The sequence below is a fragment of the Macaca thibetana genome, chromosome 3, assembly GCF_024542745.1.
Source record: "Macaca thibetana thibetana isolate TM-01 chromosome 3, ASM2454274v1, whole genome shotgun sequence".
Lineage (NCBI taxonomy): Eukaryota > Metazoa > Chordata > Mammalia > Primates > Cercopithecidae > Macaca > Macaca thibetana.
The window spans coordinates 2,463,809-2,488,478 of record NC_065580.1 but is presented as its reverse complement, the minus strand read 5'-3'; the positions used below and the strand labels follow the sequence as shown (position 1 = coordinate 2,488,478).

General features: G+C 38.9%; 1 protein-coding gene across 3 annotated transcripts in view; it reads right to left on the bottom strand.

The window, feature by feature from the left end:
- The window catches only part of LMBR1 (limb development membrane protein 1), a 211,306-nt gene that overhangs the window by 161,824 nt on the left and 24,812 nt on the right, over positions 1-24,670 (bottom strand). For all 3 annotated transcript variants that reach the window (XM_050785718.1, XM_050785721.1, XM_050785719.1), the window contains exons 2-3: positions 3,780-3,852; positions 731-770 (exon numbers count right to left, since the gene is read on the bottom strand). In XM_050785718.1, the coding sequence (XP_050641675.1) occupies positions 731-770; positions 3,780-3,852 (113 nt within the window). The remainder of the gene's footprint in view (positions 1-730; positions 771-3,779; positions 3,853-24,670) is intronic.

The window sequence follows — 24,670 nt, the reverse complement described above, 5'->3', positions numbered from 1 at the left end:
AGAAGTATCCTGAGGAAATGAAGCATCAGATGAGCAACTTCTAAACAGTTGGAGTAAAAAAACTTTTTCTTCTACTTCCACCTTTTCTATAAACTTGAAATTTCAAAAGAATGTTAATGTATCAATAAAAAAATCCTGGAATACAGAACTTTCCTACACAGGCACATCTGTGCAATTTCACACTTAAGCAAAAACTAACAGAAAGGAATTCGCTGCTTTCCATTGAGTTTGATACTTCAATAAAAGTAACAATAAAATTTATTGATACTTCAATAAAAGTACAAGGCCTCCCTATCATATCTCACTGGTGTACATAAGGAACCTACAAGACAGTCTGGGTCCACCTTCCTGCTCACGGCAGACAGGCTCAGTTAACCCGAGACGTCTGCTGCCTGGTTCAAGAACATCACAGTCTTCTCAGCAGAATGTGCAGACAGCCAAGAGTCTTCTTTCTTATGACCAGGCAATTAAATTAAGGCCATTTCCTCATTTAATCCCCTGAAGATAAAATCTGTCAGCTCCTTAAATATGCAAATTTCAATAGGAGACAATCAGTGCTAAATTATCCACGCATATTTGCTTACGCGTGCTTTCTAAAATTTATATGATAAAGCTATTGTAATGTGCTGGGTGAATATTTTCCATACTTCTGTCCAAAAATTAGAATTGGATTTTGAGAATTGATGACTTCAGAATCAGAAACAGAACAATTGAGCTTTAAAATACATACGAAATCCTGTTGACGATGGCATCTTCATCTTCCTGTTCATCTGCAAAAACATTTAATGTATTAATATTCCTTTATCTTCTAACAAAATGTTTCATTATTAAAACTATAAACACAATATAAACAAAAGGCAATTATTGATTCAGCATAGATCTAAATTTAAATCTTATTAAATCCAGCAGTATGGTATATAGAAAATGGGATGTTTTGATTAACAAAATCCTGTTAATAAAACCACCATATGTAAATTAAAATTTGCTCAAGAAAATAAAACTTAGTAGAACCTTAGGACCACTACAAAGTAAATTGTTATACAATGTTAAGTGAAACTGCTAATAAATAAAGTTTTCTGGTTAACAGCCAACAAAAATTACTATAAAATTAAAATTCAGAAACATAGAACTCATCTAATTTTCCATAATTTGCATTTGTCATTAATAATAGTAACAAGGAATCTCCTGGACCATCCTAAATAACTTGGATACTACTGCCTCAGTAACTCATAATTATTGTTACAAACAGAAATTGGCTGAGCACAATGGCTCACGCCTGTAATCCCAACACTTTGGGAAGCTGAGGTGGGCAGATCTCTTGAGCCCAGGAATTCAAGACTACCTTAAGCAACATAGGGAGACTCCATCTTTACAAAAAAAATTTAAAAATTAACTAGGCATGGTGGCATATGCCTGTAGTCCAGGATACTCAGGAGGCTGAGGTTGGAGAATCACTTGAGCCCAGGAGGTCGAGGCTACAGTCAGCCATGATTGCCCCATTGCTTTCTGGCCTAGGGGACAGAAGGAGATCCTATCTCAAAAAAAAAATTGTGTGTATATGTGTATATATACATATATTTAAAAATAAAAATTATATATAATGTATAATAAAAATATATATAATTATATATAAATATATTAAATATACTGAAATACATTTGAAATTATATATATATAAAGTTTGCTTGATCTTTTTTAAGTAGCCGATGGCCTTCACTCTGCTACTCTCCTCCTTGCTCATGCCTGTCAGCAATCTCTTTTGTCCTCCCACATAAACTTATAAGCTAAAGAGATTGCCCAATTGTAAGAATACCACAGGCTGAGCACAGTGGCTCATGCCTGTAATCCCAGCACTTTGGGAGGCAGAGGCAGGCGGATCACGAGGTAAAGAGATGGAGACCATCCTGGGCAACATGGTGAAACCCCACCTCTACGAAAAATACAAAACTTAGCCAGTGTGGTGGTAGGCACCTGTAATCCCAGCTACTCGGGAGGCTGAGGCAGGAGAATCACCTAAACCCAGGAAGCGGAGGTTGCAGTGAGCCGAGATCACGCCACTGTACTCCAGCCTGGCGACAAAGCCAGACTCCATCTCAAAACAAACAAACAAACAAAAATACCACAAACCCTCCTGGTCTCTCCTTCTTATATGCCTAAGGTCCTCCAAGACTCTCTGCTCAGGTCTCTGGAATTCTGAGTACCCACCTGCTTCAGTATCAAGGGTATATTTGGGACATTCTGTTAGTCCACCTCCATTCTTAATTCTAAGATTCCCAAAAGAACTTTTATAACCAAAGGGACCACAAAAGAATATAGTCACAATTAATTTTTATATACTGTTGTGCTCACATCCAATTAATCATCAAATCTTGGCCAGGTGCAGTGGCTCACGCCTATAATCCCAGCACCTTGGGAGGCCAAGGCAGGCAGATCACCTGAGGTCAGAAGTTCGAGACCAGCCTGGACAACATATTGAAACCCTGTCTCTACTAAAAATACAAAAATTAGCTGGGCGTGGTAGTGCACGCCTGTAATCCCAGCTACTAGGGAGGCTGAGGCAGGAGAATCACTTGCACCTGGAAGGTGGAGGTTACAGTGGGCCGAGATCACGCCACTGCACTCCAGCCTGGGCAACAGAGTGAGACTCCATCGCAAAAAAAAAAAAAAAAAAAAAAAAAAAAAAATCAAGTCTTAAAGAATGTGTTAATATCTCCACATTCATTTCACTTCTATTTCCAGCACACTACCAACTAAGTCCAGGGTCCTCATCACTCTCCCACCACTCCTGCATTACTCTAAAAATGATCTAATAAATCTCCAATTTTCCCACTCACCAACCTCTAATTTCACTTAGAAAGATGCAATTATATACAGTCATTCTTTCTCTCTCCCTCCTTCTGTGTCTACAGTCCATGAAACCATGCCAATGAATTTTTTTTATAGCTACGATACTATTTTGAATCTGTATCTTCAAAAATTTTAGAGATTATAGAATCCATGGAGTACTTCAAGTGCAGTCACAGAGCCAAGTAACAGTACTAAAGTAATGCACTAGAGCAGGCACTAGAACCTATTTCTCTCAAAAGTCCCACAAGTTTAAACTGATAGCATAATATTAAGAAATCATTAAGTATTCATACAGCACCTACTATTAGCCCAACATCACAAGCAGATATCCTGTGATTTTCAGAAAACAGCTGAGATTGAACAAAAAATAGTAAGGTAATTGCTTAGGTACTTATAAAACCCTGACCTAAAAAGTCTGAATTAATGAGCACAAAGTTCATTAAAAAGAGTAAAGATATGGTAGTCCCTCTGGCTGGATAAGGATATATGTGAAAGAATAAAAGGATAATACAAGATGCCGGTAATTGGATACTAAATGGTATTATGGAGACTCTAAATATCTACCACACGCTCTAGTAGCCAGCAAAGGTATGGGGTGTGGATGAGTTAAACATTCAAAGTCAGAGCCGCTCACAAGGAACCAAATATCCTTATAAACTCTGGAACTTCCCAGACACTAAATAGCCTAGCACTATTCTTAGTTGGACATAAGAATTGTGATAAACAAGGACTCTGGTCTAAGAGGATGACTCTAAGAGTAGTCAAATTCCCTGGAGGTTATTTTTAGGTCTCTTAGTACCAGACAACTGCTTACTTCAATCACCGGCATATTCAATGCACTATGACACTGAAGTGTACTAATATATCCCATATACCATGCCTAGACCATTTGGCATTCTAACAAAGGTTTTAATTGAAATGTTTCCACTTGCCTGATTTTCTCTTGTATCTTGTGATGATGAAGTAGGAAACGACGTAGAGAATGGCAAAAAGAAGGAAACATATCTGAAACAAAACAAAGTTAACGGATCATTTACTTTTTTGCATATCTTTTTTAAATACTAGAAGATATATCTGTGATATTTACAGGAAAAAAGGATTTAAACTACTAAAAAGTTAAAATGTTGGACATTTTACTCATTAAAGTTTTAATAAAACATAGGCTGGGCGTGGTGGCTCACACCTGTAACCCCAGCACTTTGGGAGGCCAAGGCAGGTGGATCATCTGAGGTCAGGAGTTTCAGACCAGCCTGGCCAACATGGTGAAACTCTGTCTCTACTAAAAAATACAAAAAAAAAAAAATTAGCAGGGCATGGTGGTGGGCACCTGCAATCCCAGCTACTTGAGATGCTGAGGCAGGAGAATCGCTTGAACCCGGGAGGCGAAGGTTGCAATGAACCCAGATCACGCCATTGCACTCCAGCCTGGACAACAAGAGTGAGACTCCATCTCCCCAAAAAAAAAAAAAAAAAAAAAAAAGTTTTAATAAAATATTAATTTATATGAACTAGTCAATTAGTCCTGTTTAATACCATTAAAAACAAACAAACAAAAAAAGCCCAATGGAGACTTTTCTTTCCGTAACTTGATCTTGATCAAATATTTTTCAAAATCATGTGGAAGTGCGAAGAACCAGACCATCACCACTGATAATTGTGAAAAATAAAGTCAATTAGAAACTACTAACACTACCAAATATTAAAACATTATCAAAAGCTTCAATTCATTTAAAGAAGGTGCTGGCACCAAACACTGACAGATACATTAAACAAATTCCACTATATAAAAGTTTAACATACAAATGGAATCACAAATCAATGGGGGTGGGAAATAATTATTCAATAAGTATACCCCATATCAAAACAAAAGGCAGTTGAAGAAGAGATTTCTTTAAGATAGTATTAAATTCTGTATTTTTAATTTTGCTTTTTTTTTTTTTCTCTGAGACAGGGTCTCACTCTGCTCAGGCAGGAGTACAGTGGCACAATATTGGCTCACTGCAACCTCCCCCTCCCAGATTCAAGCGATTCTCCCATCTCAGCCTGCCAAGTAGCTGGGAATACAGGTGTGTGACACCATGCCTGGCTAATTTTTGTATTTGTTGGCAAAGACGGGGTTTTGCCATGTTGGCCAGGCTGGTCTCGAACTCCTGACCTCAAGTGATCTGCCCGCCTCAGCCTCCGAAAGTGCTGGGACTACAGGCGTGGGCCACTGCAACCAGCCTAATTTTGCTTTTTTAATTGACAAATAAAAGTTATACATATTTACTGTGTACAAAATGTTTTAAAATAAGATACATTGTGGAATAGCTCAATCAAGCTAATCAGCATACTCATTACCTCAAATATTTATAATTTTTTGTGATGAGAACACTTAAAATCTACTTAGTGATTTTCAAAATACAATACATTGTTATTTATTATAGTCTTCATGTTATACAATAGATTTAAACTTATTCCTCCTACGTAACTGAAATTTTGTACCCTTTGACCAATATCTCCCCAAGCCCCCAACCCCTAGTTCCTGACAATCATCATTCTACTCACTGTTTCCAAAAGTTCAACATTTTTAAATTTCATATATAAGTGAGATCATGCAGTATTTGTCTTTCTGTGTCTGCCTTATTTTACTTAACATAATGTCTTCCAGGTTCATCCACGTTGCTGCAAATGACAAGATTCTTTCTTTTTTACAGCTGAATAGTATTCCCTTGAATACACTACATTTTCTTGATCCACTCATCTGTTGGCAGACACTTAAGTTGATTCAAGAACTTCACTATTGAACATGAGAGGGCAAGTATCTTCACTATTGAACATGAGAGGGCAAGTATCTCTTCAACACATTGATTTCATTTCTTTTGGAAATATACCCAGGAGAAGTACTGCTGGGTCATACGGCAGCTCTATTTTTTATTTTTTGAGGAACCTCCACACTGTTTTTTATAATGGCCATACTAATTTACATTCCCACCAACAATGTACAAGGGTTCCCTTCTTGCCACATCTTCATCAACCCTTGTTATCTTTTGGGTTTTTGATTACAGCCACTCTAACAGATATGAGGCGATTAGCTCATGGTGGTTTTGATTTGTAAGTCCCTGATGATTAGTGACGTTGAACACATTTTCATATACCTGTTGGCCATCTGTATGTCTTCTTTTGGGAAATATCTATTCCAGTCCTTTGCCTTTTTTTTTTTTTTTTTTTGATGGAGTTTCACTCTTGTTGTTCAGGCTGGAGTGCAATGGTGCGATCTTGGCTCACCGCAACCTCCACCTCCAGGTTCAAGTGATTCTTCTGCCTCAGCCTCCCAAGTAGCTGGGATTACGGGCTCACACCACCACGCCTGGCTAATTTTGTATTTTTAGCAGAGACAGGGTTTCACCAGGCTGGTCTCGAACTCCTGACCACAGGTGATCTGCCTGCAGCAGCCTCCTAAAGTGCTGGGATTACAGGCATGAGCCACAGTGTCCGGCCGCCCATTTTTTAATCAGGTTAATTGTTTAATTTCAATTGAATTTCTATCAGATCTGGGGAATGACAGACTGAAAAAAAGGATGGGTCAAGGAACAGGAGATCTCGTTACAGTCAAAGACCAAGTGTGCTAGAAATAAAGGTCTGCCACAGCTTGTTGTGGAACATGGAAAAAAAACTGAAGACTCTCAAATGAAACCACTCTGAGTGATGATAAAGTCTACAGAATACCCATGCATGGATTTCTAAAGAAGTACTGGTGGCCATACAACTGAGAACAACTTTGGACCAGGACAGTAGACATTCCCTGCACATCATCATGCATGAACGACAAACTGAGAATGAAGAAGACTACTAGCTGTGTGCCAAAGCTCTCTCAATACACAAGGGAGAGGAACAGAAGACAATACTGACAGCAACCAAAAGGACCAACGGGCATCAAAGATCCCCTGCCACTGGAAGCCAATGACCTGTTGGGAAAACTGACTAGACAAGAAAATGTTAACAGCATCGCTATCTTCTCCCAAAATTAGTTGGAGTGTAGAAGATGGGCCAAGAGGAAAACCAGTTCTTGGTGAAGAAATGTAAATGGAGGGGGTCTTCTAAGAAGTCGAGAATAAGGAGGAAATTTTTACAATGGAATGGAAGTCTGAGTAAGGCTAAAAGAGCAATGGAAAGAAGACAGAAACACAGTGAATTATGAGATTAAAGTCTAAGGGAATTAAAATGTAGGACAGAGGCTGATTTAAATTCATTCACTCAACAATTATTTACTGTGGGTTTGCTGTATACCAGGGATTCTTCTAGGAACTGGGACATAGCAGTGAGCAAAATTGTAGCCCTCATGGAGTTTACAGTACACTGCTAGAAAAAGACAATAAATACATATAAAGTGTGTCAGATGACAATTATGCAACTTTAGAGGAACAGGAAGTGCCAGCAGGGGTGGGGACATGTCTCACTAATAAGGTGACATCTGAGGAAAGAGTTGTGGGACAAGAGGGGCCAAGACATGCAGAAATCTAGAGGAAGGGGGGAGGATTTGAGGCAGACAGAACAGTAGTGCCAAGGATCAGAGGCAATAATGGCTCCGGTGTGCTCAAACAACGAGGGGGCAGAAGGAAGAGACAAGGTCAGAGAATAATGGGAGCCCACTATTCGGGTCATGCAAGACTCAGGTACTGTGTCGGTTTTTACCCTGAGCGAGACAGAATTCCATTGTAGGATTCTGAGTGGAGGGTGATAGGATCTGACACAGTGCAAAAGGCTTCCTATAAGTGCTACACAGAAAATAAACTGGAAAGGGGCCAGGACAGAGGCAATGAGAGCAGACAACAGAGAACTGCAGGAAGCCGAGAGCAGCCACTCGGACCTGCGCAAGGAGGTGCTCAGAAGAGATGGAGTTCTGGGTATGTTTTGAAAGCAGATATGATAAGATTTGCTAGAATAAATATAAGATTCTTTGCCTGAGAAACTGGAGAGACAGAGTTTCCATTTCAGCACTCGGGAAAGATTACAAGAGGAGTAGTTTTCAGGGAAATTTATGTATAGCTTACACTGTTGAATCTGACATAGATATAATTCACTCAGGTCAAGAGGTTGGATGGGCAGTTGGATAAAAATCTGTACATTCAGAAGAAAGGGCCAGGCCATAAATTTTTTAAAACCTTAGAATCATCAGCAGATGATATGTGAAGTCCTGAGACTAGATGAGATTTCCATCCCAGGGAGTAAGGATAGCCAGAGAAGAGAAGTCTGAGAATAGAGATCTAGAGCTCTCAAATCTTTAGAATCAGCTCGACAGAAGGATTCACAAACGCTGACTGAGAAGCAGCAGTCGGCGAGGGAGGAGGCAAACCAAGAGACTAGATGGCTTGAAAGCCACATGAAGCAAGTTTATTTAGGAAAATGGAATTATCAACAGTGTCAAATGCTGCTGACAGGCCAAGAAAGATGAGGACTGAGAATTGACAGCTGGATTTAGCACCATGGAGGTCACTGGCGACCTTGACAAGAGTTGATATTTGATAGAGTAGTGGAGGTAAAACCCTGAAGTAGATTAAGAAAGAATAATTGGAAACAGAAATGCAAGTACACAGAACTTTCCAGGAGTTTGATTATAAAGAGGAGCAAAGAAAATGTGAAGGGAATGTGAAGTCAAGGGTTTTTTTAAAAAAAGAAAAAGCATTACAAACGATTATATGAATAATCCAGTAGAGAGAAAAATTATTGATGCAAGAGAAAAAAGAAATAATTGCTGAAGTTACGTGCTCAAGTTGTAGGAGTGATATAAAATTTATCCATAATAAAAAGGAGGAGAACAAGGAGGAGACAGAATATTTGAGTTCAGTTGCAGGTAGTTACGTGTGGCGAAGGCAGAAAGACATTGACTACTTTTTTGATGGCTTCTATTTCCTCAGTGCAACAGAAACAAGTTCATCAAATCAGATACATACGGAGAGTGAGGAGAGAAGGAGTATGTAAATCACATGGGAGAATAAATGGAGCAAATATAACAGAAATGAGAGGCAAGGTAAGATTAAATGGCCTTTAAAGTTCCAGGCAAGTCCAAGCTAAAACCCGCAGCAGTGCTGGCAGTCTGGTGATGCCGTAAAACATGAGAGCCAGATTCCTAGATGCTGAGGCAGATGCAGGTAGAGTCCCCAAGAAATATTAGAAGCTTGATGATTCTAACAGATATCCTAGCCTCTCTCCTCCCCTTTCCAGCCAAGCGCTTCAAAATAATAGCCTGTACTTGCAGACTTCTACCTTTAAACCACTCACTTCCTCTTCCAGTCACTTATCAAACTTCACACTCATCGACCAACTCAAAGTGGTCAGCAAACCTAACAGGAAAATTACACTTCATGATTTTTGCTGAGCTCTATGCAGCAACTTCTGTCAGCAGTCTTCCTCCCTCTCTCTTGTTCTCCCAAGCTCCCTCACAAGCTTCCCTTTTCCTGCCAGCCTTTAAACAATCTTCTCTATAATTTCTGGGCTGAGCACTCGTCTATTCTTATTCCACAAGCTCTTCACAGGTAACATCAACTACTCCCACGGTTTCAACATCAATCCCAAGGAAGCCCCTGACCACAGTGTGAGAAGCACTGGTTTAGGGTATTAGCAAGAGTGAGTGAAATGACTGGCCATGATACCAAAGTAGATTAGGAGAAAAATGAAACTAAGGGTAGGCTGACGGACAGGAGAAGCAAAGACTTCAATAAGCTAATGTTCATGGCAGAGAAGTAGCTGCAACAAAAGTACTTGACCAAGGAAGCTGGAAGAATAGAAGGTTTTGATCAAAGGATGTTTCTGAATTTTTAAAAAATTATGTTTAAAGGTGAAACACAATCGTTTCATAAAATCCAGGGAAGGACGGGTGCAGTGGCTCAGGTCTGTAATCCCAGCACTTTGGGAGGCCAAGGCAGTTGGATTACTTGAGGTTAGGAGTTCAACACCAGCCTGGCCAACATGGCAAAACCTGGAAACACAAAAATTAGCCAGGTGTGGTGGTGGACGCCTGTAATCCCAGCTACTCAGGAGGCTGAGGCACGAGAACAGCTTGAACCTGGGAGGTGGAGGTTGCCGTGAGCCAAGATGGGGCCACTGCACTCCAGCCTGGGCGACAGAGCAAGACGCTGTCTCAAAAAGAAAAAAAAAAAAAAGAAGAAAGAAAAGATCCAGGGTGTTAGTGCAGAAGTAGAAGATAAGAAAGCATGAAAATGGAGAAAAGGAAATCAAGTAACCAAAATGCATAGGATAAGACTAATGGAAAATAATTCATTTAAGAGTAGAAGTAAGGCTAATAATTTAAAAACAGATGTAAGTATTATTATTGAAATAAAAGTTACACACTGGGGCCAGGCATGGTGGCTCACACCAGTAATCCCAGTACTTTGGGAGGCCAAGGTGGGCGGATCACCTGAGGTCAAAAGTTCAAGACCAGCCTGGCCAACATGGAGAAACCCCATCTCTACAAAAAATACAAAACTTAGCCAGGATGGTGGTACACACCTGTAATCTCAGCTACTCAGAAGGCTGAGGCAGGAGAATCGCTTGAACCCGGGAGATGCAGGTTGCAGCGAGTCAAGAGCGCGCCGCTGCACTCCAGCCTGAGTGACACAGTAAGACTCCGCCTCACAAAAAAAAAAGAAAGAAAGAAAAAAGCTACACACTATGAAAATACGAATACAACTACAACAGACCAAAGCAAACATCACAGAACTGATTAGACTGTGTTTCTAGTTTCAAAAGTAGGACGAGGAGTAGGTTCTCCTCTGAAGTTGTCTCTTCCAGAGACAGAGTCAGAGGGATGAGTGAAATAAAAGAAAGCTGTAATGATGCCTATTCTCCCTACACCCAGGACGAAAGGAAATTCCTAATCAAAAAAAAAAAGAGAAAAACACTCCAGCTTCTCACCACTAAAAGTGAAGCACACCTGATTGGAAAAAAAAAAAAAAAAAAAAAAAAAAAAGGATGGGCTCTGTGCTGGCATCCTGTGGTACTGTGAAACTGTGAACGAAATGAGCTTTGCTCCTGGTCAGGGAAGGAACAGCCATGCCCTGTTTCAGAGCTCACAGCAAAACACCCACTGGGGTGCATGTCCTACTGCCCTAGCTAGCCCAGAAAGAAGGCAGTTCAGCCCTGGAAGCGGGAGGCGGCATGGCTTTAGTCCTGATGCTGATCAAGAATGGCTACGCACTTGAGAAGTGACCCGGTCATAAGTAACTGAATAGTTCCTTTAATATACATTGTTAAAAACTAATATTCTTAAATTCGTCTGAAGTAAGACAAAGTAGGGCACTTACGGAAGAGTGGTGTAAACCACAATGGGAAAAGAACTGTCATGAATCTTCACGTACCAAAAAGCACAGCACCAAAATATCTTCAGGAAAAAAAAAAAACAGAAACAGTGGCTCACGCGTATAATCCCAGCTACTCAAGAGGCTGAAGCAGGAAGATCACTTGAGACCAAAAGTGACCACTTAATGACACCCGGGGCAACCCAGAGAGACCCCGTCTCTGCAAAAATAATTTACAATTTTTAAAAAATGAGCTGGCATGAACCTGTAGTTCCAGCTACTCAGGAGGCTTAGGCAGGAGGATATCCCTCAAGCTCAGGAGTTCAAGGCTGCAGTGCACAGCTATTGCTCATGCCATTGCACTCCAGCCTGGATGACAGAGAGAGACCCCGTCTTTAAAAAAAAAAAAACAAAGATGCCAAATATGCAAAGATTTAAAAACCTCTATTTTAGTTAGGAGACTTAAATTTACCACGAAAGAAAAAGTAAACTAAAACCAAATAAATGACGAAAAATGTCAATTTTTTTAAGTAACAAGATGTTAGAAGGGAACTTCTTCAACTTAATAAATACCTACAAAAAAGCCTACAGCTAACATACTTATTGGTAAGACATTTGAAGCTTTCCCACTAAGATCAGGAACAAAGCAAGGATTTTCCTTCTCACCACTTTTTTTCAACACTGTACTGGGAGTCCTAGATAATGAAAAAATACAAGAAAAAGAAAAAAGTATACAGATTTTGAAGGAAGGACAGGATCGCCTGTGTAGAAAATCTGAATGAATTAACAAAAAAACTCCTAGAATTAATAAGCAACTATAGCAAAGTTGCGGGATACAAGGTTAATATACTAAAGTCAAAGTCAATCACTTTCCTATACACTAGCAATGAACAAGTGGAATTTGAAATTAAAAATACAACAGCAGGCCAGGGTAGTGGTTCACACCTATAATCCTAGCACTTTGTGAGGTCAAGGCAGGAGGACTGCTTGAGGCCAGGAATTTGAGACTAGCCTGGGCAACATAGTGAGACCCCATCTCTACAAAAAATAAATTTTTTAACAAATTAGGCAGGCCGGACATGTGCCTGTAATCCCAGCACTTTGGGAGGCCGAGGCAGGGGGATCGCAAGGTCAGGAGATTGAGACCATCCTGGCCAACACGGTGAAACCCCGTCTCTACTAAAAATACAAAAATTAGCTGGGCATGGTGGCACATGACTGTAATCCCAGCTACTACAGAGGCTGAGGCAGGAGAATCACTTAAAGGAGGGAGTCGGAGGTTGCAGTGAGCCGAGATCACATCACTGCACTCCCGCCTGGTGACAGAGCAAGACTCCGTCTCAATCAACAACAAAAAAAGTAGTCAGGCATGGTGGCATACACCTGTGGTCCCAGCTTCTCAGGATCACTTGAGCCCAGGTCAAAGCTGCAGTGAGCCATAATCATGCCACTACACTCCAGCCTGGGCAACACAGTGAGACCCTGTCTCATTAATTAAATAAATTAATGTAAATAAATACATAAATGTAAAACACCATTTACATTAGCATTCCACCAAAGCAAAATACTTAACTATAGATCTATCAAAATATGTACAGAATCTGTATGAGAAACCTACAAAACTCTGAAAGAAATCAAATAACTTAATTAGTGGAGAGATATTGCACATTTATGGACAGAAAGACTCAATATTGTCAAGATGTCAGTTCTTCCCAACTTGATCTATACATTCAGTGTGATTACAATTACAATCTCAGCAAGTTATTTTGTAGATATCAACAAACTGATTCTAAATTTTACATGGAGAAGCAAGACCCAGAACAGTCAACACGATATTGAAGGAAAAAAACAAAGTCATCTATTACATAGTAGGGTGGCTATAGCTAATAACAATGTATTGTATATTTCAAGACAGCTAGAAAAGAATGTCTTAAAAGTTATCACCACAAAGAAATAATAAAAGTTTGAGGTAACAGACATGCTAACTACCCCCTTTTGATCATTATACAATGTACACATACATGCACTGAAACATCACACTATACCCCATAAACATACAATTATACATATAAACAAAATCAATTTTAAAAAGAAGAAAGAGGACTGATATTACCCAGTTTCAAAACATTATAAGGCTATAATAATCGAGACAGCATGATATTGATGGAAAAACATAGACAAATATAGATCAACAGAACAGACAGCCCAGAAATAGACCCACATAAATACGGTCAACTGATCTTTGACAAAAGGAGCAAAGGCTATATAATGAAGAAAGGACCATCTTTTCAACAAATGCTGCTGAAACAACTGGACATCCACATGCATGAAAATGAATCTAGACATAGACCTTATACACTCCACAACAATTAACTCAAAATGGATGATGATTACAAACCTAAATGCAAAACACAAAACTGTAAGACTCCTAGAAGATAACAAAGGAGAAAATCTAGATGGCCTTGGGTTTGGGGATTGCTTTTTAGATACAGCACCAAAGGCATGATCCATGAAAGAAAGAATTGATAAGCTGGACTTTATTAAAACTTAAAACTTGTGCTCTGCAACAGATACTGTCAAGGGAATGAAAAGAGAATCACAGGCTGGGAGAAAATATTTGCAAAAGACTCCTCTGATAAAGGACTACTATGCAAAATATATAAAGAACTCTGAAAGTTCAACCACAAGGAAACAGTCCTGTTGAAAAATGGCCAAAGACCTTATGAATGAAGATACGCAGATGGCAAATCAGCACACAAAAAGATACTCCACATCAACACAACGTAAAACAACGAGACACCTGTGATGACACACCTATTAGAATGACTAAAATCCAGAATGCTACCACCACCAAATGCTGGTGAGGATGTGGAGCAACAAGAACTCTCATTAATTGCTGGTGGGAATGCAAAATGGCACAGCCACTTTGGAAGATAACTTGGCAGTTTCTTACAAAACTAAAAATACCGTATGATTCAGCAATCCCATTAGATTTGGTATTTACCCAAAAAAGTTGAAAACTATCCACACAAGAACTTGCACAGGAATGTTTATAGCAGCTCTTTTCACAACTGCCAAAACTTGGAAGGAATCAAGATATCCTTCAATAGGTGAATAACTAAAATGTAGAAGATCATTCAACACTTAAAAAAAACACAGAAGAGTGAAACGAGACCCCTTCCTTACACTATCTACAAAATCAATTCAAGATGGAGTAAAGACTTAAATGTAAAACCTAAAACTATAGAAATCTGGACGAAAACCTAGGAAATACCATTCTGGACACAGGCCCTGACAAAGACTTCATGACAAATACACTAAAAGCAACTGCAACAAAAACAAAAATTGACAAATGGGAACCTAATTAAACTAAACAGCTTCTATACAACTAAAGAAACTATCAACAGTAAATGACAACCTACAGAATAAGAGAAAATATTTGCAAACTATGCATCTGACAAAGGTCTAACAAAAGCAATCCCACTAAAAAGTGGGCACAGGACAGGAACAGACTTTTCAAAAGAAGACATACATGCAGCCAAGAAGCATATGAAAAAATGCTCAGCATTATTAATCATTAGAGAAATACAAATCAAAATCACAATGAGATATCATCTCACACCAGTCAGAGTGGCTATTATAAGAAAGTCAAAAAATAACAGATGCTAGTGAGGCTGCAGAGAAAAGGGAATGCTTATAAACTGGCTAGTGGAAATGTCAATTAGTTCAGTCACGGTGGAAAGCAGTGTGGCAATTTCTCAAACCATTTAAAAGAGAAATACTGGCTGGGCATGGTGACTCATGCCTGTAATCCCAGCATTTTGGGAAGCCAAGGTGGGTGGATCACTTGAGGGAACGAGTTCTAGAACAACCTGGGATCATGGTGAAACCCCATCTCTACTAAAAATACAAAAATTAGCTGGCCGTGGTGGCGGGAGCCTGTGGTCCCAGCTACCAGGGAGGCTGAAGTGCAAGAATCACTTGAACCTGGGAGGCGGAGGCTGCAGTGAGCCAAGATCATACCATGGGACTGCAGCTGGGTCACAAAGCAAGACTCCACCTCAAAAAAAAAAAAAAAAAGGAAAGGAAAAGCAAAGCAAAGCAAACAAAACAAAAACAGAACTACCATTTGACTCAGCAATCCAATTACTGGCTACAGACCCAAAGGAATACAAACCATTCTACCATAAAAGACACATACACGCATTATACTCTTCAGAGCACTATTCACAATAGCAAAGACATGGAATCAACCTAAATGACCATCAACAGTAGAATGGATAAAGAAAATGTGGTACGTATATATCATGGAATACTATGCAGCCATAAAAAAGAATGCGAGCATGTCCTTTGCAACGACATGGATGGCGTTGGAGCTGGAGACCATTATCCTAAGTGAACTAACGCAGGAACAGGAAACCAAATAACACATGTTCTCATTTATAAGAGGGGGCTAAATACTGAGAACACATGGACATAGGGAACAAGAAACACCAGGGTCTACTTGAGGATGGGAGGGAGAGGATGGAAAAACTACCAATTGGGTACTATGCTTACTATCTGGGTGACAAATTAATCTGTACACCAAACCCCTGTGAAACATAATAACAAACCTGTACATGTGCCCCCGAACCTAAATAAAAGTTAAAAATTAAAAGAGCTGTCAAAGCAATGAAAAGTCGTGGAGGAAACTTAAATGCATGCTGCTAAGTGAAAGAAGTCAATTTGAAATGGCAACATTTGTATGATTCCAACTATATTCTAGAAAAGGCAAAACAAAACTGTGGAGACACTGAAAGGATCAGTTGTTGCCAAGGGTTGAGGGGAGGAAGGAATGAACCAGCAGAGCTTACAGGACTTTTAAAAATAGTGAAACTATTCTGTACGATACTGTAAGGTTAGATATATGTCCTTATAAAATTCTCCAAACCCATGGAACATACACCACCAAGAGTGAACACTAATGTAAACTATGGAATCTAAGTCATAATGATGTTCAAGACAGGGTCGTCAACTATAGCAAATTTTCCACTCTGGTGGGGGATGCTGATAATGGCCAAGGCTATGCATGTGTGGAGCCAGCGGATATATGGAAAAATCTCACTACCTTTCACCCAATTTTGCTGTGAACCTAAAATCGCTCTAAAAAATAAAGCCTACTTTTAAAAAGTAATAAGATTGCATTAGTGCTATGGTTTGTGTGTTTCCCAAAGTTCATGTATTTGAAACTTAATTCCCAATGCAACAGTGTTGAGGTGGGGCCTCAAGATGTGATTAGGTCATGAGGATTCTATCCTCATAAACTGACTAATGTTATCACAGGAGTGGGTTAGTTATGGTGAGAGCAGGTTTGTTACAAAAGCAAGTCTGGCCCCCTCTTGCTCTCTCACTCTCACCGTCTCTTGCCATTCTGCCTTCCACCATCGGATATAACACAAAGGCCCTTGCCAGATGCCAGCCCCTTGATCTTGGGCTTCCCAGCCTCCAGAATCATACACCAAATAAATTTCTGTTCATTATATATTATCCAGCCTGTGGTATTCTGTTATAGTAGCATAAAACAGACTAAGACAGCTAGTAACAAGTGTGTTTATTAAATTCAATGTCCTATACTCCTCCCACCCTGCTTAGACTCTCATAACCACCAATCTACTTTCTGTTTCTATGGATTTGCCTATTCTGGGTATGTCATATAAATGAAATCATACAGTATGTGCCTTATTGTGTCTGACTTCTTTCACTTAGCATCATGTTTTCAAGGTTCATCCATGTTGTAGCATGTAACAATACTTCATTCCTCCAGACGTTTTATGAGAAAAACCTCTATTTGATTAAAAACACATTGGGTATGTTTTTGCTTGCAGCTGAAAGCATTCCTTTCAAATACATTTGTATACCCACACAAGGATGTATACATAAAGATGTTCATTTTTCCATAGTTTGTAACTGCAACAAATCACCCTTTGAAATGGTTTGGATGTGTGTCCCCTCAAAATTTCATGTTGAAACGTGATGCCCACTGTTGGAGGTGAGTCCTGGTGGAAGTGTTTGGGTCACAGGGGCAGATCTCTCATGAATGGCTTGGTGCCCTCCCGTTGGTGATGAGTAAGTTCTCTATTAGTTCACACAGGATCTGGTTAAGGACTTTGGCACCTCATTTCTCTCTCTTGCTCCCTTCCCTCTTGCTCCCTCTCGCCATGACACCCCCCTTTCACCTTCTGTCATGATTGGAAGCTTTCTGAGGTCCTCGCCAGAAGCAGATGCTGACAATACGCTTCTCAAAGAGCCTGCAGAACTGTGTGCCAAAATAACTATCTTTTCCTTATAAATTACTCAGTCTCAGGCATTCCTTTACAGCAACGCAAAATGGACTAACACACCCTTCAAAAGAGAGAAGTAAACAAAATTACCAATGCCCTATCTTCAGAACAATTAATTTGAATACAATACACATGCTGATACTACTCTTCTCATAGTTGCTAAAGTGTCATAATAAATTGCCCTGTGTCTTTCAACTTGTGCTTCAATAAAGGCAAAGCAACTTCCTCACAGAAAACACTAAGACCCTTAGCAAAAGGTAAATATTCAATTTTTCAAGATTATCACAGCAAATTTCAAGTTCATTAATGTCATCAATAATATTACACTTTAATACAACATGCTGTGAAATATTTTAGACCCAGAAACAAGAATGGACAACTATACACCAGATTACTCTTCCTACTGGTTTCCTAAGGAAATGGTAAAGTTGGGGGGCTGGGGAGTGAGGAGAGAGAGGGTAGAAAGAAGTCATGATTGTAAGCCAAAAACAGAGAGAAAAAACTAAAGATACTTGCACATAAAAACAGCAAACATATAATGTGACTAATGTAAAATTATTTAAGTCGTATAGCTATAAACAGAGGTCTGAAACAATGCGCTTATCTCAGAATGGTGGAATTTCAGATTATTTTTACCTTTTTACCTTCCTTCCTTATACGCATGAATAAATTAAAGTTTTAACAATAAGGACTTTTATTTACACAGGAAAAAAGCACTACTTTCAAAACGAATACAATAAAATTTATTCTAATAACCTTTCAGGAAAGCAATATGACAGCACATTTATGCACTGTGATTCAATACTGTTACTCCTGGGAATTTATATTACAATAAAGAACCATCCCTCTCCACTTTTAGATAATGAGGTTACCATTACTACTACTCACAACAAGAATAACAATAATAGCTGCCACCTGAGAATTTAAGCACACACCTCTAGGAACAAAGTAATATAACAAATAATAAAGATTGCGGTCCATGTCTCAAAAGGGTAACCAAGAGAATAACAAATAATAATAATATAACAATAAACACCAGAGGAGAATGGGAGAAACGAAGTAGTGTGAATACTCACTACCATAGTGTAAATCCTATCAGAAAGCTAGTAGTTAAGTCCTCAGTGTCTGTACTGGGAAGTCAATATACGTGTTCAATGTTGGTAAGCCAAAAAATATTACCGAGCATTATAAAAACGACTTAGCAAAACTAAAAGAAAAATAAGAGATTGCTTATGGAAAATACTTGGATAGGAGCCTTATTCTTCTTAAGGTTTCCTATACTATCTGATGGATAGTATAGTATATTTCTATACAATCTGATGCATGCATTAGATTTAGAAAAGTATAGGTTTCTATATCCCTGACACAGTAACTTTTTTTTTTTTTTTTTTTTTTTGAGACAGAGTCTCGCTCTGTCGCCCAGGCTGGAGTGCAGTGGTGAGATCTCTGCTCACTGCAAGCTCCGCCTCCCGGGTTCACACCATTCTCCGGCCTCAGACTCCTGAGTAGCTGGGACTACAGGGGCATGCCGCCACACCCAGCTAATTTTTTGTATTTTTACTAGAAACAGGATTTCACCGTGTTAGCCAGGATGGTCTCGATCTCCTGACCTCATGATCCACCCGCCTCGGCCTCCCAAAGTACTGGGATTACAGGCGTGAGCCCAGCCCCTGACACACTAATTTTCAAGTTATCCTTTAGAGATTTATCTATGATTCCTTCACTTGGAATTTTACATTATTTGGAAAAGTAACACCAAATAAAATCTTTACATTTTTGCCTTTTGGTAAACATGGTTGAGACCTATGGTTCTCAACTGACAATGTCCCCCCAGGAGACATGCTGCAATGTCTGGGGACAGTTTAGTTGTCACAACTAGGTGAATCGTGCTACTAGCATCTGGGGTCAGAGAACAGAGATGCTGTTAAAATCCCATGATGCACAGAATAGCCCCCAACAGTAAAGAACAACCTGTCTAGAATGTCAACAGTGCCAAGGTTGAGAAATTCTGTTTTAGATTAACTGCCAAAAAAGTACAGAAGATAAGCACAGAAGTAATTACATATACAACATAACTTGTCTATTACAAATAATGCTTATTTTTTATTGTAAGTTGCCACAGTAGAAAATGTTAATACTAATTTCATTAATATATTGTAACAAGCACATTGCTTTCTCTTTAAAAAAAAATGGGGCACATAAAGAGATATATTACCCAGATTAAGGGACAGATCATTCCAAACTACTTAATGTTAAAAGAAAAAAAAAAGCACCATCCCTTATGATCTCACACTCTGTGCTTTAAAAAGAAAAACGTTTACACTAATTTTTGTCATGCCATCCAAAACTGTATTTAAAATTAAAAATAAAATAGAACCACTTCCTAAAAGTCCTAGAATAACTCCTCTGGATTAAATCTACGCAGAAACTGGATATCAAATGAAGATTCTCAAGCAGCTGCCAAATGACGAACCCAAAGGAAGTCACCACATAGAATAAAGCTTTTGTTGGTTTTTGTTTTTTGAGACAAAGTCTCGTCCTGTCACCGAGACTGGAGTGCGGTGGCACGATCTCAGCTCACTGCAACCTCCACTTTCTGGGTTCAGGGAATTCTCCCGCCTCAGCCTCCCAAGTAGCTGGGATGACAGGCACCTGCCACCACATTCGGCTAATTTTTGTATTTTTAGTAGAGACGGGGCTTCACCATGTTGGCCAGGCTGTTCCCGAACTCCCAATCTCAAGTGATCCACCCACCTCAGCCTCCTAAAGTGCTGGGATTACAGGCATGTGCCACCGTGCCTGGCCCACACAGAATAAAATTTAAAACAAACAAACAACCTATATACATCACATACCATACACTAAAAGCAATCCTCAAGTCAATCAAAGACATAAAGGCAAAAGACAAACCCATAAAAGATAACACAGAGGCTTCTGGCTTCCAGTCCAACACGAAAGGAGCTTGGAAGTCATCTCTCCCATCCGCATAACAAGAAAAAAACTGAACAAACTGAAAGTCAACAACTCTTCTTAAGTCCATGAAAGAAGTTAAATTACAGGGCAAACGACTGCTCTAAAAAGTGGACAGACAAAAGCCCTTGTACAGAAGCCTGCTGCTAGAGCCAGTGCTGGTAAAACACTTCAACTGTAATTGATGAATTACTAGAGGATCAGTGTGGACTAACTAGAGAGATAAAAACTCCAGAAGTCTAGTCTCAGGGGGCACTCCTACACTTTTTTAAAGTTTTTCCTTCAGGAGTCCTACCAGGTTCTCAGAGTAAAGATTAGGGAAACTGTTAATAAAAAAAATAAAAATTAAAAAATTTTTAAAATAAAATCCCTTCAAGCTTCCAGCAGGAAAAGGAAAAAAGTAACCATTCTGAAATATGCTCAGAGCATGCTGTTCACCTCAAGAAAGGCCTGTCTGCAAGAGAAACTATTTTTACCCAGAGCCTAACCCATTTGAATTGTATCAGAGTCTAATCAACCTGGAAGAAGAGAGATACCCAGCTTCAGCCCCCTCTAGCCTTCTTCACCTAAGGAAGGAGGACCTGTGAAGGTCACAGACCAGGAGTATAGGCTCAATGAAAGACTCTGACCTAATCACAAGACTACACAGAACGTTCGCCTCCCCGCACCTCTTAACATCATACCAATCAGGCTCAAGAATAATAACAGGAGATCACAGCTAAAAGAACTGCAAGGCTCAAATTCTATTTCAGAAGTAGTCTCTAGGGGAAACCAAAGACAACAGAAGAGATAAAAACAAGAACACTAGGGGAAATCATACCCGCTGAAACCTGTACCTACTTCAAACAGTAAGCAGCCTAACTCACACACAAACACCAAACCTAACACTAAAGGCCAAATTACCTCAATCCCTTTTACCTACATCGTATCCGGCTTCCCACAAAAGATTACAAAGCATGCTCAAAAGCAAAAATCACAATCTAAAGAGACAAAGAAAGCATCAGAACCAGACTCACATATGACAGAGATTTGAGGATTATAAGAGTCTGAATTTAAACTAATTATTAATATGCAAAGGTGGAAAAGTAGACAAAATTCAAAAATACATGTGTAATGTCAGCAAAGACATGGAAGTGTTAAGAAGAAATTTTGTTTTAATGGGAGAAATCAAACATACTGTAATAGAAATGAAGAATGCTTTGATGAGCTCATCAATAGACTAGACACCTGTGAAGGTCACAGACCAGGGGTATAGGCTCAATAAAAGACTGAGACCTAATCACAAGACTGCAGAATGTTCCCCTCTCCCCACCTCTTAACACCATACCAATTAGTCAACTAGAAGATACGTCAATAGAAACTTCCCAAGCTGAAAAGCAAACAGAAAAAAAACAATTCTGAAAAGAAACAGAACAGCCAAGAAGTACAGAACAATTACAAAAGGCATAACATACATAACAGGAATACCAGAAAAAGACAGAAAGCAACAGATAAAATATTTCAAGTGATAATGGCTGATAATTTGCCAAAATTAATACAAACACCAAACAACAGATCCAGAAAGCTCACAGACCAACAAACAACATAAACACACACACACAAAAAAACTATATCTAGGCATATCATATGCTGCAAGCTGCAGAAAATCAAAGATAAAGAGAATATCTTGAAAGAAGCTACAGGAATAAAAATGCCTTACAAATAGAGGATCAAAGATTAGAATTGCATCAGACTTCTCTTCAGAAACCATGCAAGCAAAAAGAAAGGAGTAAAATATTTCAAACGTTAAAAGGAAAAAATGAAAAGTGAAAATACCAACCCAAAGTTCTGTATCCACCAAAATTATCCTCTGAAAATAAAGGACAGCACTTTGGGAGGCCGAGGTGGGCGGGTCACGAGGTCAGATAGAGACTATCCTGGCTAACAAGGTGAAACCCTGTCTCTCCTAAAAATACAAAAAATTAGCCGGGTGCAGTGGCGGGCGCCTGTAGTTCCAGCAACTTGGGAGGAGAATGGTGTGAACCCAGGAGGCAGAGCTTGCAGTGAGCCAAGATCGCGCCACTATACTCCAGCCTGGGCGACACAGCAAGACTCCATCTCAATAAATAAATAGATAGATAAATAGAGTTTGTCAGGCAAATAAAAACTGAAGGAATTTGTTGCCAATAGACTTACTTAGTAAGAATTTTTTTTCTTTTTTTGTTTTTACTGGAGGTGCAAGTGGCTTAGCAAGAAATTTTAAAAGATCTTCATAAAGCAACATGACCACAGGACAGAAATTCAAATCTATGTAAAGAAAGATCATTAGGCCAGTGTAGGGCGCAGTGGCTGAGCTCACGGCTATAATCCCAGCACTGTGGGAGGCCAAGGTAGGTGGGGCCCAGCAGATTGAAACCACCCTGGCCAACATCGAGAAGCCCCATCTCTACTAAAAATACAAAAATTGGTTGGGCATGGTGGCATGTGCCTGTAATCCCAGCTACTCAGGAGGCTTGAGGCACAAAAATCGCCTGAACCTGAGAGGCAGAGGTTGCGCCACTGCACTCCAGCCAGGGCGACAAGAGTGAGACTCTATCTCAAACAAACAAAAAAAAGAAAAAAAGATCATCAGAGAAGAAGTAAGTGAATGTAAAATAAAGTCTTTTATTTTCTTTTTCTTAATCTAACAGACAACAATTTATTGAAAGTAATAATAGCAATAATATATTTGGTGATTACAGCTTCTAGATAAGTGAAATGAATGACAGCAAGAGGGTAACTAGGAATATTCTCTCCTAATATACCTGCACTACTCATGAAGCAATATAGTGTTATGTGAAAGTGGAGGTAGATTAGTTGCAAATGTAAATTGCAAACTCAAGGGCAATCACTAAAAATATTTTAAAAGAAGTATAATTGATATGCTAAGAGAGGAAAGAAAACAGACTCATAAAATGCTCAACTAGAACCAAAGACAGATAAAAAGACCAAAAAAACCCACCAAGAACAAGGACAATAGAAAATAGTTAAAACTATGGTAAATATTAAACCAATAATATCAATGATCACTTTAAATATTAATAGTCTAAATATACCAATTAAAAGAGACAGAGTGGATAAAAAAATATTTAACTATATCCCAGCACTTTGGGAGGCCGAGGCCGGCGGATCACAAGGTGTTGTCTACTAAAAAAAAAAAATACTTTAAACTATAAGAGAATTGAAAAAGTACAGTGACAGAGAAAGACAAAAAAAAAAAAAAAAAAAAAAAAACCATATTGACAGAGAAAGAACACTAACAATCAAAAGAGAACGGCAGCTATATTAATTTCAGGCAAGGCAGACTTCAGAGCAAAGAAAATTATCAGGACAAAGAACAGCAATACATAGTAATAAGGGGTCAATTTTCCAAGAAGAACTAACAAAAAGTCAAAATACGTGAGGTAAAAATGGATAAAAATGTAAACAGAAACAGATGAATCTACTATTATAGTTGGAGACTGCAACATCCTTCTACTAGTAATTGGCAGATGTAGCAGGCAGAAAATCAGTAAGGGTATACAGTTGACCTGAACGGCATCATCAATCAACCGGACCTAATTGACATTTATAGAGTATTTCATCCAACAATGCATAATATGCATTGTCAAGCTCACATGAAAACACTCACTAAGACATTCCATATTCTGGGTCATAAAGAATACCTTAACAAATTTAAAACAATGTAATTCCTAACAACTATGCTCTCAGATCACAACAGAATTAAACTATAAATCCATAACTGAAATACAGCTGGAAAACTTCTTGGGGATTAAACAAAAAGCCTCTAAAAAACACATCGTCAAAGAAGTCTCAAAATAAGTTTTAAAATATTTTGAACTAAATGAAAATGAAAATACATCTTATGAAAATATGTGAGATGCAGTGCTTAGAGGGAAATGTACGGCACCATGATGGCAGAGCAAAAGACGAGATCTGGTGGAGGACACAGCCAAACGATATCATGGATCATACACCTAATGTAAAATATAAAACTATAAATCCTCTAGAAAATAACATAAAAAAAAAACTAAGTGAACTTGGGTTTGGCAATGACTATTTAGATACAACATGAAAAGCATGATCCATGAAAGAAAAAGTGATAAACTGGACTTCTTTATAATTAAAAACTTCTGCTCTGCAAAAGACACCGTTAGGGGAATGAAAGGACAAGCCACATAACAGTGGGAAATTTTTGTAAACAGCGTATGTGATACAAGACTTGCATCCAAAACA